Source organism: Vulpes lagopus, chromosome 23, assembly GCF_018345385.1.
Source record: "Vulpes lagopus strain Blue_001 chromosome 23, ASM1834538v1, whole genome shotgun sequence".
Classification (NCBI taxonomy): Eukaryota; Metazoa; Chordata; class Mammalia; order Carnivora; family Canidae; genus Vulpes; species Vulpes lagopus.
The window spans coordinates 61,312,337-61,326,319 of NC_054846.1; the positions used below are offsets into that span (position 1 = coordinate 61,312,337).

Sequence of the window (13,983 nt, forward strand, 5' to 3'; positions counted from 1 at the left end):
TGTGATGTCTGGTCATTATTATGCACCTCTGGACAACACAACACAATCCCATTGGTGGGGAGTGAGGCTGGGATTCAGATATTGCCAATACAGACAACTATGTCTCCTCTCCCAGAATCCATGCTGGTTGACAGTAATGGGCAGTTATATTGTGAAACTAGGGTTGAGGAGGGAAGAGACAGAGATATTTAATAAGAGTAGGGAGCATAAACTGTTTTGAAGAAAGTGGTGGGTTTGTATTGACATGAAGCCTGTTCCCATCAGGCTCCTTGGGTCCCTGGTGATGGGTCTGAACCCCCAGGTTAGAGGGAGAGGTTCAAAAGCTAGGCAAGCTGTCTTTAACAAAGACTGTGAGACTACATACAAGTAATTTGGGGCCCAAATGACGATGTATGACACAGAGTTGGGGAGAGGCCACTCTATCCCTCTTTGCAAGGGATCTCCTGGAATCCCAAGGAGTCCTGGTGCTATGAACATCAAGAAGGAATGCTGTTGACATAGACAGCAGCTTTCTCATAGTGGGCTCCATCAGCAACAGAAAAGCATGGCTCTTCCAAGAGTGTCAGGCTGTGGAGATTGAGCCTATGAGCCAGGAAGTAGGCTTTCACCAGACATGAAATCTGTTGACCATGGACTTCCCAGTCTCCAGAACTGTGAGAAATATATTTCTGTTGTTTGTAAGCTAGACAGTCTACCGTATTCCGTTATGGCATTCTGAACCAAGACAACCAGTATTTTGAACGTTGATTGTTGTCATACTAGAGGAAAAGAGAATCAGAGGAGTCTTAAAGCAGCAAATAAATGATTTGGGTGTGAAGTGACACATATCCTTTCTGCTCAAACTCATTGGCCACATCCAACCATAAGAGGGCCAGGAAATAAAATCTATCATGTGGCCAGAAGGCAGAAAGTCAGAAATATTTACTGAAGAGAATTAATAGTCTGTCACTCACTTTGTGGCAAGAGTTGTTCTAAATATATTATAGGCATTAACTTAGTTAAGTTTTGTAATAATTCTATGAAATAGGTCCTGTTAATATTATCATCACCCCCAATTTGATAGATGAAATAACTGGGGTACAGAGAGGTTAAGTAACCTGATCAAAGTCACATAGACTGTAAAGGTGAAGCTGAAGATTTAAACCCAGTCATTCTGGTCCTGTAGCCTGTGAACTTAACCACCAGACTATGCAGCCTCTCCCTAGATGGGAAAAATTTGAGAGCCATGGTCAGAGATGATGGAGAGCCACTAAAAGATTTTTAAGCGGGAGGGTGCGATTCAATCAGATTTGCTATTGAGAAAGCTTTCTCCAGAGAGTGGGCTGAAAAATCAAATTGAACTAAGGTTATAAGGCTATTTACATAGTGAAGGGATGGAATGAGGAGGATTGAACTAAGGCACATTTACAGCGATTAATCTTGAGCCTCCGTTCCATCAACTTAAGCCTCTGTTTCATCATTTCTTGAAACATGATTATGGTAATATCCATCTTAATGGGTTTTTCTGAGGATTATAAAAAATAACATAAGCAAAACTGACAGTACTAAGGCTCTGGAATTACAGAGATCTACGTTAAAAATCCCAGCTCTACTACTCACTAGATGAGGGAGCTCATTATTCTAAGTCTCAGTTTGCTCATTTATAAAACACATATTAAAGTCACAAACATTAAATAGGTTAAAGTAAGAAAAATGATTACACGCTGGCTACAGGCTGAGAAAATTAGCTCAGGAGAAATGCAGAATTCCTTCTAGAGAAAGAAGTGAGATTTTGTTTAGGAAAAATACCTTAATGAACTTATGTGTTAATGAAAGTCAGGTCTCCTAGGCACACCTAGAAGGGAAGAGGTTTCGACAAAGAATTAAATAATTTTGATTAATAAATAGGAGATATTGGTTTCCCTCTGATGAAATGAAAGTTTTGAGGGAAGCCTGGAGGGTTTTACTAGAGAGAACTATGAGCATCTGGTCTTAATCAGTTTCCTTGACCCATTCTTCCCAGGCAGCCAGTGATCTTTTAAAACCACTAATTGGATCATGTTGTTCCCCTTTCCCCTAGCCCAGTGCCTGATACTTAAAAGTTTCTCAGTAACAATTATCTGAGTGAATGAATGAATGAAAACATTAGCCAGGGAGCAGGTGAATCCCTAAAGAAAAATACTTTTTTTTTTTTTTTTAAGATTTATTTATTTTAGAGAGAGAGAGAGAGAGGGTGAGTGAGAGGAGGAGCAGAGAGGGGGAGAGGAGAGAGAATCCTCAGGGAGACTTCCCACTGAGCACAGAGCCCCATGCAGGGCTAATCCCAGGACCCTGAGATCATGACCTGAGCTGAAACCAAGAGTCAGATGCTTAACCAACTGAGCCACCCAGGCTCCCCAAGAAGAGGATTTTTGTGGAGGGGTTCTGTGTAGTGAGGGTGGCTTTGGACAGTGATGCTTAATAATCATTTTAAGTAGTTCCCTATCGTGTGTTTTGCTGTAATCACCCGTCCTCTCTAGCACATCCCTCCAGATGACCTTTAGTGAACCTCTGCCGCACAGAACTGCGCTGTTTGGGGAGGATTTAAGACATGAAAGTATCCAGGCACCAGGTAAACAATGCCCTAAGATGGCAGGAAATCTAATGAACAGAGGAACCCAGAATTCAGTGGGAACAGTGAGAGGTGACCAGGATCCTCTGAAAACTTGGGGAGGATGTGCTGTTCCCGTTATCCCGGATTAGGGGGTTGGGCCCTCCATCTGGCTGTTGAGGAAAAGGACAAGCTGGATGACTTTGGAGTAGCCACAACCTTCAGGTTACATAAGAATGACAAATATTTAACTCATAGACACGTTTTGAGGATTATACTGGGATAATTCGTATAAAGCGCTTAACACAGAGCCTGGCACAGGGCAAGAACTCCGCAAGTGTTAATTGTAGAGGTCCTTCCCTTGCTTCCACTCCCTCCACTAGCTTTCCGCGCGGCTCCATTCATTCTTTTCCAAGGACGCGCGGGAGGCGTGGCCGCTCCGCCCCCTCCCCAAGCCCCACCCCTCGCCGCCGCCCGGATTGGCTCCCGAGAGGCGGAGCCGAGGGAAGAGCCCGGCGCGACGCGGTAGGGGCGGGGCGCATGCGCGGGCTGGGCTGGGCTGGGCTGGGCGGAGGTGGAGAGGAAGAGCTGCCGGAAGTAGGCGGCTGAGGTGGTGGCCGAGCAGGCGGCAGCTGCCAGGGAAACCGAGGCGCGGGACTCGCTGCCGGCAGACTGACAGACAGACAGACAGGCAGACAGACAGGCGGGCGGGCGGGGGGGCGTCTCTGCGCGCCCCGTTTGCCCGGGCTGAGGGTCTCTAAGTCCGGCAGCCTCCTCGGGACTCGGGCCTTTCCCTGAGCCCGCCAGGGGGCGCCGCGCTGAGGGGCTGCAGAGTGGGGGGCGGGCGCGGCTGACGAGAGAAGGGGCGCAGGGCCCGGCCCGAGGGAGGGCTCCCCACCCCCACCCCTCACCCCTCACCCCTCACTCCTCACCCCCGCTCAGGAGGTGCCCCTGGGCGGGGGACCGGGAGTCCTCACCTCCCGACTGAGCAGGGGTTTCGGGGGGGGGGCGGGGAGGGCGCGTCGCCCTCTGCCCCCGGCGGCACCCTGGCCATGACGGGCAAGTCGGTGAAGGACGTGGATCGGTACCAGGCGGTCCTGGCCAACCTGCTGCTGGAGGAGGACAACAAGTTCTGTGCCGACTGCCAGTCCAAAGGTAGCGCATCCCTCCCGGCGGGCGAGGGGTCCAGCCTCCGGCCGCGCCGCGCAGGTGGCGTGTGTGGGGAGGGGGCTCCTGGGGCTTAGGCCGCCGATCCTGTCAGGTGGCGGGGCGCGTGCCCCTCTGGCTGGGCCGGCCGCTGGGCGCTCCGCGGCGCCGGCTCGGGGGGCGGGGGGCTGCGAGGGCGGGGGCGGGGGGCGCGCAGGTGAGCACGTCGGCGCGGCGGGGCTCCGAGTGAGTTGCGGGCCGGCTGTCATTCCAGGGGCAGCCCGGAGCTCGCCGCCTTCCACATGCAAAGCTGGGGGATGAACTGCAGTGTGTGTGTGTGTGTGGGGGGGAGGTGACATGACGGCAGGAAAACCACTTAAAAATTTTTTTTAAATTTTTTTTAAAGGCGGTGATGGTTGCTGCCCCGCTCTTGGCTGAGCAGCTCCCTCTGTCCTGTTACGGGCTTTGCTGAGACCTGGCAAGCGCGGGGTGGGGGTGGGGGGCTTTCTTCTTCCTGGATGTGTGAAGTGGGAACCTGCCGTATATGCAATGACACAGTGCGGATTTCTAGACAGCCTGGCCCTGGCCGTGAAGTGCGTTGGAGGCTGTGTGTGTGTGTGTGTGTGTGTGTGTGTGTGTGTGCGCGCGCGTGCGCGGGCGCAGGGCACGTGCGGTGGGAGAAACTAGCGGCAGATCGTGGCTGGAGTGCAGGTTCCGTTTAATCAGTGGAGAGAAAGAAACGGGGTGGATGCATCAGATTTGTCGCTTCTGGGGTCATTACAAAGGCGAAAATGGTGAAATATGAGCGCTGTGAATTGTTAGAGCCATTTTAGTCTTTGCTGTGCCCTCCAAGACGCATGATTTGATCCAATAAAAAATCAGTATGATAGGAAAGCTTGGTTATAAGTGAAGGCTGGGTTATTAGCACTGAAAATTTATAGATTCAAACTTCTGTGAATATTGTTTCCTTAATTTTCTCTCTTTTTAAAAGATTTTATTTATTTATTCATGAGAGAGAGAGAGAGACAGACAGACAGACAAGCAGAGACACAGGCAGAGGAAGAAGCAGGCTCCATGCAGGGAGCCCGACGTGGGACTCGGGCCTGGGTCTCCAGGATCAGGCCCTGGACTGAAGGTGGCGCTAAACCGCTGAGCCACCGGGGCTGCCCTTCTTTCTGCATTTTTTGGGATGTAATTGGAGAAGTTGGGGAAATTATTTTCCCTTTGGGGAGAAGGGGATAGTTCCCATTTTGGGAGCTATTGTTAATTTGCTCCTGTTCGTAATGCAGTGGATTTACCACAGTTGTTTGCCATATAACATTTTGGGCACATGGTCTACAACAAAGATTCAAATGTATTTGTATTTATAGATATTGAGAAGGGAAGTACATGCCTAATTGATGCTCTTAGGTAATTACCTTTTATTTTAGAAAAATAAGGTTACGTTCTTCTTAAGAACAGGGGAATGATACATTGGTTTAAACACCTAATAGTATATTTTAATGTCCTCTTCCAATAGATAAGTGGCATGTACTTTTAGGAAAGTATGTCCCCAGACTTCTCTCCTGAATTTTTGCCTTAGCAAGAATTTGCTTTAAAAAGTATTTTAGGATCTGGTTATGTTGAGTAGGTTAATTTCTTATAGGTGACTCTTATTAAATCTTGTCCTAGACTTATTGGAACATTTCAGTGTAAAATTTAGGAGTATGTCTACTGGCTTTACTTAAATTCCCTTATGTCCTCAGTTAACAAATCTTGAGTCACAGTGAAGCAATCCACTAGAGTGACTCCCCACATTTGGGGAATCAAATGCCATTTTGATGATTAGTACTACCCCCAACTCTCCATTTCTCCTACCACTCATACTTACTCATATTCCAATGAAATATAGCACATGGAAGGGAGAGCTTGATTCATCACCTCTTCTGCCAAATTTTCCATTGCTCTTTATCAATAGCATCACTGGGGATCAGGTAATGAACATTAGTTAATTCTTGATGAGAATTACTAACTGCTGGGTTGTAAATTTTATCAACGGCTATTAATGGCAGAATCCTGGTTCCTGAAACTATTTATTTTCACAAATTAGTTTTACATTTTGGCTTGGTGGCTTCAGTAACTTGGCCATTGTATTAAACTTGAGATGACAAGATGTCCATCATCTTTCAAGTCATTTAAATAACATGTTGTTTAGGTCTCAGTTTATTCAGTTTGTGAATTATCTGGCTCCTTGCACTCTTTCAGTCCTTCTCACTCGTTTTCCTCCTCCTTTTCCCTAATTTTGGTTGTTATAATGATCATACAGGCAACTATTGGATCATGGAAGGAAGAGACACTTGTATCAAATTAAGTTACGTTTTAGCTCTGGTAAAAAATACATGTAGTGGGAGGAGGTATTTAAAAGCTATTTGGTGGGGATCCCTGGGTGGCACAGCGGTTTGGCGCCTGCCTTTGGCCCAGGGCGCGATCCTGGAGACCCGGGATCGAATCCCACGTCGGGCTCCCGGTGCATGGAGCCTGCTTCTCCCTCTGCCTATGCCTCTGCCTCTCTTTCTCTCTGTGACTATCATAAATAGATAAGGGTTGAAAAAAAAAATAAAAGCTATTTGGTTTGGAAAATGAGATTTTGATCTGAGTTTATTCATCCCTGTGTCTCATGTTGTTCCTTTTCTTTTCTTTTCTTTTTTTTTTCTGCGCCTCTCATGTTGTTTCTTACTTAGAAAATTAAGAGCTAATTGGACAGGACCTGATGAATGATTGCTGATCTATTAATATTAAATCAGATGATGTAGCCCTGGACTGCAGACCTGTGAGCAGTATTTTTTCTGATGTTCTAAAATAACCCTTTGGCAGTGGCTCTTCTTTTTAAAATCTTATACTTGTCTAAGGATGTTATTATCTTCAGCTATGTAATGCGAACATCAGAGTAGAGAACAAGCATGTGTTTTCTTTACAAAGTACGAGTTTTGTTGGTCCTGGGATTTTTAACTCTCTTAAGCACAAGACTCACCAGTTTCTGGGACCCCTAAGACATTGAAGTGATTCCTGCGTGGCAAAGAGAGCTACTTAAGTATTGCCTTTAAAAAAATGCTTTGACATACTTTTAGGCCCAAAGATATGGTGTCCTCATCACCCAAAGATATCGTGACCTTTAGGGTAAATTTTTGGACTGACTTACATAGTGATAGGACAAAGGAAAACATACTGAAAATTCCAGATATGTCAGTGGTAACTAACTAGTTTAGGCTGGGACCAATTTTTGGATAGACCCTTGTGGAGCTGTACTAGTCCAAAGCTTAATCTTTAGCTCTGCGGTTCCATATTTTATCTGTGTGCCTGGAATAACTCTTAACCTCTTCAGAGACTGGTTTAAACTAGGCACTATCTTATTTACCATGTAAGAATTCTGTCTTTCTCATGACTTGAATACCTGTGTCCACTACTGGGACATTACTTCCTCCATATTGAGGTTTATAAAAAAAAAATTGAGAGCTTTTCAATGAGCAAAGAATTCAAATTCAAGAGATTTGATGGTCTTGTGGAATATTTACTTCAGGCTGTGAAGCACCACCTGGAATTCTGGAGTTTGACAGAAACTTTGTAATATTTTGTGCTTTTCTGCTACATCCTACCTGAAATGTTTTACCTTGAATTACCTAACCATTGCCTCTGCTCCAATTTCCATTATATACTCTTAAATTTAAATTTACTTTTTGGAAAAGGTAGCACTTTCATGTGTTCAAAATTTAAAAGGCGCAGAGGTGAACATGTATAATGAAAAGTTGTGTTCTTGTTCCCTGATCCCTTAGTCACCATTTTCCTTCCCTTCCTAGAAGGAATGGCTTTTGGTAATTTCTTATGGGACTTTTAAGAGATAATATATGCACAGGCAAACAACTACATTTAAATGTATTTTTCTGCAATGTTTTTATGGAAGTAGTAGTATATTACGGTTCATGGCACCTTGCAGTTTTCAATCAGCATTATAACATGGAAAACGTGAAAATGCTGTCTTAATGCACATTGAGGGGTTCTTCACTCTTTCAAGGGATTTTCTTTTTTTTTTTTTTTTTAATTTATTTATGATAGTCACAGAGAGAGAGAGAGAGAGAGAGAGAGAGGCAGAGACACAGGCAGAGGGAGAAGCAGGCTCCATGCACCGGGAGCCCGACGTGGGATTCGATCCTGGGTCTCCAGGATCGCGCCCTGGGCCAAAGGCAGGCGCTAAACCACTGCGCCACCCAGGGATCCCTCAAGGGATTTTCTAAGGCTATCCCTTAGGTTATCTTGATTAAGTTGAAACATATGCTTAAGGGATTTGGAAACATCTGCTATTGTTGAAGGTATCTTAGAAAGTGTCCTAGGCCTATCCATAGCCCGTATAAGCCTACCCTTCAGGTGGGAAAGAAGCAAAGTAATGGAAAGGGCTGTAGACTTGATGTTGAAATGTCCAGTTAAACTCCTTCACTCAGGTTATTTTAGCTTGGTGACCTTCAGCACTGAACCAAAGTTTCTCAGTTTAATTTTCCTCACTTGACAAATCAAAGTGCCTTGTAAACTAAAGTGTCATACAAATTTAAGATTACTTATTACCACGATTGCTGGTCTTATTTACTCTATCTTGGTTTTATTTGTTTCACTTTCTGACTTTATTCCCTTAAATACTCTGGTTACTGGAAGCCATGGTTAGTATGACTCACCCAATAATTCCCTAGTCTTTAAGCCAAAACCATTTCCTATACATGGGGGTTCTGGCATTTTTGCAGATGTACTTTATGGTACTCTTGAGGATGGTCTCTGGATGTTTCCTCTTTAAACTTGTATGAAAGATTAGATGAGGAAATCTTTGTGTAGAAATTTTCTAAAGTAGTCCTAAATTTTAACTCCAGTAAATTAATCTCTAGCTTTGTTTTATATTTATTTTGTGTTGATAGCTAAGTCATTGCTAGTTAAGTAGCACTCCTTAAAACATGAACTTTCCTATCAATTTTTGATTACTTTACCTATATCTGTGGCACCTTTTGAGAGATTAAAACAGTTCCATCAGATTTAGACAACAGAAGTTTTGTGTCCATCTCTCATTGTTAAACATCCTTCTCCAGCCAAGATCAAGTAACTTTCTGAGTTTTTACAGCTAATGCACCTTAACTTGAACAGTCATGGTTAGCTTGACACAGTTACACTGAATGTAATTTATCAAAGTCCTCATTAGATTGTCTTTTAATATGAACTTGTTAAGCCTGTTTTCCCTGTGAGATACTTTCCTATTTGTTCTCCTTGTCCTTTAAATATCATTCTGTGACAGTGGGATAGAGAGTATAAAATGCCTTATCACTTAGAGGGAACTCTGCAAGCCTGCAATCCCACACTATATATATTCGTTCTGAAAATATTTGTTAAGCACTTACTTTGTGTCAGACACCATATCAGGATATGTGGTAGATTCAGATCCTGTCTTTGGTCTGAGGGATCATACAGTTGAATGGGGAAGCAGATGTGTAAACTGATAAAAGATGCAATGTAGTATTATCATGATGGCATTGCGTGCAGGGAGATATGAAAGCGCTGGAGAAAGCAAACAAGTCTGCCTCAGGAAGTCATGGTTTCAAAGAGACAAGTAGGCTGTGTCTTCAATGATAAGCATGACTTTGCCAGGTGAATTTAAGGGACTTGGCATTTTAAGCAGAGGAAAACAGAATGTACAAGGCCTCTAAGGTATTGAGTGTATGTCATTGTGTGTGGGGGGGATTATCTAGTATTTTGACTACATGTTGGGGAGTGGCAAGGGAGGAGGTAGGCAGGGGCCAATAAGGTAAAAATGCTAGCCCTGTAGTTGATTTGCTGTATCATAATGAGATAAATATGCTTTAGACTCTCTGTTGTGTAAGAAGTCCATATGATTGGAAGTCCAATAGCTGGTACTCAATGAAATTATAAGTATTGCGGACATGGGATGTTTTCTAACTGATGAATAGTTAGAAAGGCCCAATAGCTGCTACTCAAATGAAATTATAAGAATTGCGGACATGAGATGTTTTCTAACTGATGAATAGTTAGAAAGGTCCAATAGCTGCTCTCAAATGAAATTATAAGAATTGCGGACATGAGATATTTTCTAACTGATGAATAGTTAGAAAGGTCTCAGTGTTGTGCCCAGAAGACAACATGGAAGTGTACCTTCATGAGTACATTAAATTATCTTAGAAAAGTCTAGTGAAGTGCCAGCAGTAGATACTATGTCATTTCTGGAGTTGATACTGATTTTTGAGGCTGAGCATGCTTATATACTCAAGTGGCCTAGGAGTGCTGAATATTTGATGTGTGCACTTAGTTTCTCAGTGCTTAGGAGGTATAAGCAGGTAGTGTAGCCTGATCTCTCAGTATACTTTTCAGCAAATCTATTGCTTTCCAATAAATCAGAAAACTACTTTCTGCATTTTCCCTCTGATGTCATTATGAAACGTAGGTGGCAGCTTTCTTGGGCACAGTTGTCTATATAACTGTTCACCACATGAGTCATTGTCTGTTTCTATTCTTCTGCCTGAAAATTCCATCTTGGAAATGATGTCATGCAATTAGTGACTGCTACACTTCTCTCATTATGCACATTGGCAGCTGGCTCTGTATGTTATGTTAATGCACCCTACCTATGCCACAGACAAGGGACAAAGTGACCTGTTAAATGGACTCAGACTCAACTGCTCCAAATGTTATCTCCTGTAAAAAAGATGGCAAGCAGGAATCTGCATAAAACACACTTATGTTTTATATTCTAAGCATGCAGTGCCTAACTTCTGTTATTGTGTCTGCTTAAATCCTTATCACAGTTGTACTTCTGTTTGAGCAAGTGGCCAGTTTAAGTAGATACTAATTTTGAAGAAGTTCTGTATTGGCCCCTGGAATGTGACAGTTCAGCTTAACTACACTGAAAAGGTAGGAATCAAATCTATGTAGAATAGAACACCTTAAAGTTAATTCACTTTTACTGAATTCCTCTACTGTTAAATAAATATTCCTGTACTGATAAATTTTTTAAAATTATAATGTGCCACAGTTAACATGCCCCCTAGATTGTAAGCTCCATGAGGGCAGAGGTGGTTTGCCTATTTCATTCACGTAGTATTCTTAGAACCTAGAGTAGTGCTCGGTATAGATGTAGCTCTTAGTAAATATTTGTTTGAATGAATGAACTGATCTTGTCATCTATAAATCCTTTGTTTCTTATTAGAAGAAATCATTAACAGATTATCTGAATATTTGTTTAATTCTTTTTTTTTAAGATTTTATTTATTTATTCATGAGACACACACACACACAGAGAGAGAGAGAGAGAGAGAGAGAGAGAGAGAGAGGCAGAGACGCAGGCAGAGGGAGAAGCAAGTTCCATGCAGAGAGCCCGATGTGGGACTTGATCCCGGGTCTTCAGGATCAGGCCCTGGGCTGAAGGCAGATGCCAAACCGCTGAGCCACCTGGGCTGCCCTAAATATTTGTTTAATTCTTAAGAAAGCTAAGTTTTAAAACATTTTTTTTTATTTTTAAGATTTTGTTTATTTATTCATGAGACACACACACAGAGGCAGAGACATATACAGAGGGAGAAGCAGGCTCTCTGCGGGAGAGCCTGGTGCAGGACTCAATCCCAGGACCACAGGATCATGCATGACCTGAGCCAAAAGCAGACGCTCAACCACTGAGCCACATAGGGTGCCTCTAAAACATATTTTAAAGTCCAGGACCTATCAGGGAAACAGAAACCACTGTAGGTAGTAGAAGCAGAGAGAATTTAATCTACAGAATAGGTTACACTGATGATATAAGAGCCTAGAAGGTAAGTGGGCCGGTGAGGTAACCGAGGGATTAGCAATACCTGGGAGCTAGTGTGCCCCTAAGGAAATTAGAAGGTGCTGGTGTCACCAAAGGCCAGAAGTCTGAGCTATCTGGTGTGAACTAGAAGCATGGAAAGAAAAGCTGTTTGATGGCAGCTAGAACTGTGACCCTATTAAGAGAGCATTACCCTGGCTTCCCTCTCCTCCTACCTCTTACCCTTATCGGTTACCTCCCATTGATGGAACTTACTCAGAAACCAGTTGGCGGGGGAGCCTAGGAGATGTAGTTCCCACTGACAGAGTGGAGCAAGAGTAGGATCTAAGTGGAAATAGGCAGAGGCCCAAAGACACTTAAAAAAATCTCCCAAGATGCAATTCTTTCTCCTTGTAAGTCAGTAGTTATTTTGGACAAGAGATAAGAAGGGTTTTCAGACAGATACAACCCTTTGTGCTTCTAAAGAATCTTAACTGTTGCTGAAACAATACTTAGTCCTTGGAAGTAATGTAACAAGTCAGTCATTGCCTAAATAATTAGGATGTGACCAGGAAAATTGGCTTCTGTTGAATCTTCTGACCAATTTATCATTGGTCGCTTCTACTGGTAGTTTATCATTTTGGTTACTCAGGAAATAAGTTCCTACCCTGTTGATCCTGGGATGCCTTGGGTGTGATTTTGTGTGTGTGTGTACATATGTGTATATACACACATACATTGAGCTTGTCCCATCTATAACTGAAAGACTTGAGTCAACACATGAGATATACAAAGACAATTTTGAGGATTGCAGCCTCATGGTACAGATTAGACTTTCTTTGACAGTTAAGGTAATTGCAGTAGAGCTAATTTTCTTTCTGCCACATATCATTTTAACTAGTCTCATTGGTTTGTTGGGGTATTTCCCCCACAGCTTCAGCTAGGTTAGCAGTGTGGGAGGGAGGTGAGACCACTGGACCAACTTTCTTCTCTACTGGACCTGAAAAATATTTTTTGTCTTATAAGAAAGGTTGGTGCTGCTCCATTGAAAGGCAAAGCTTTCTAAGTTATTGCTAGTAGTTTTCTTCTTGATTATAAAGTGTTTAATGAGTTACTTGATAGAAGTTTGGCACTTTCTAGAAGGGCTTTTTTTGTCAATCAGGTCACCTGCCTTTGGGCCCCTGCTACATTAATGGAATTGGTGGAACTAGGCCAGCAAAGGTTTTTAGTGGAGTGTGAGTGCGTTTCTCTTTAGGCTGTTATTTTCCACAGAGGCCACAGGTAGGGGACTCTGAGTAAAGTTGCCATCTATAAAAATTGCATAGGTTTGGTTGTTTTTCCCTTTCCTCCAAAATTTAATTTCCTCTTGGCAGGTATAATTCACAGATGTAATTAAAAAGTAATTTGGTTCTAAAAAGCATATGAGACTGCTTCCCAGAGTACCAGTTCTTTTCAGCCAGTTCATTTCAATTTAAGAGGTACATCTATGCATTTTTGAAGCCTCATGTTTAATAATTACAATATTTTGCTACTGTATTTGACTCTTCCATTTTCCAAACTTTCTCCTTCCCTACCCCACTCTTTTGGCTCCTGTATTTCTCCACAGGCTTTGTGGATGCTGGTCCATTGATGGCTGAACTGCAGGTCCCTTCCCAGTGGAAAACCCCAGAGATGAGCCAAATCTGCCTTCAGCTGTGGCCATCCATCAGTGTAAGGTTGCCCTGGTGGTTGTCTTCAGTTTGTCCAACACTCCTCTGCTCTACTCCCCCTCCCCCATTCTCCCTCCTGTGTAGCTGAAACTTGCCCTGGAATCCCACCTTTTTAACATATCACTGGGTAGTAATAAGATTTTAATATCGGTGCTTCTTTTCATTTTCAAGTAATGTGAAGTAGTTCTCTGACCATTTTTGTTGACCATAGCCCTGTGTTCCCTGCCCCTCCCCCACTTCGTTTGCATATTTCCTATGGGTGGGTATTCTGGTTTGTTTTTAAACGCATATAAGATATAATTTATTTAGAAAGTTTTGAATTTCATAAGCCCAATTAGAGAATGCTTTGTTGATTTCCTTTTTTAAATTTCAAGTCAGAGCATTCAAAAAGAAATTTCTTAATTTGAAACAATGAGAACTGGATCTCTCAGGCTCCATGTCCTTTCTCCTCACCCAAAAAATAAATGTGTAATGTTCCCATTTTATTATGTGTTGAAAATAGTAAAACAAATACAGAGTAAGAGAGACAGTCTCTCAGCTGTAGTCAATAAGCTTGGCCTAGAGTGATTTGAGAGAACAGAGCACCTTTTTTTTTTTTTTTTTCTCAAACAAACATGCTGTCTTTAACAGCTAATGTTGGGAAGACCATAAAATCCCCAAGCCCCTACCACAGAGCTTACATCTTTAGATTCAAGTTTACATATTAATCCTACAACGTTACTTCCTGAAGTGCCCTCAAAGTACATTTGTTGTTCACC

At 43.0% G+C, this 13,983-nt stretch overlaps 1 protein-coding gene across 1 annotated transcript in view; it reads left to right on the forward strand.

The window, feature by feature from the left end:
* Nucleotides 1–3,126: 3,126 nt before the first annotated feature.
* Nucleotides 3,127–13,983, forward strand: part of SMAP2 (small ArfGAP2) — a 47,342-nt gene continuing 36,485 nt past the window's right edge. The window contains exon 1 of the mRNA XM_041738623.1: nt 3,127–3,724. Coding sequence (XP_041594557.1) covers nt 3,622–3,724 — 103 coding nt within the window. The 5' untranslated portion in view covers nt 3,127–3,621. The remainder of the gene's footprint in view (nt 3,725–13,983) is intronic.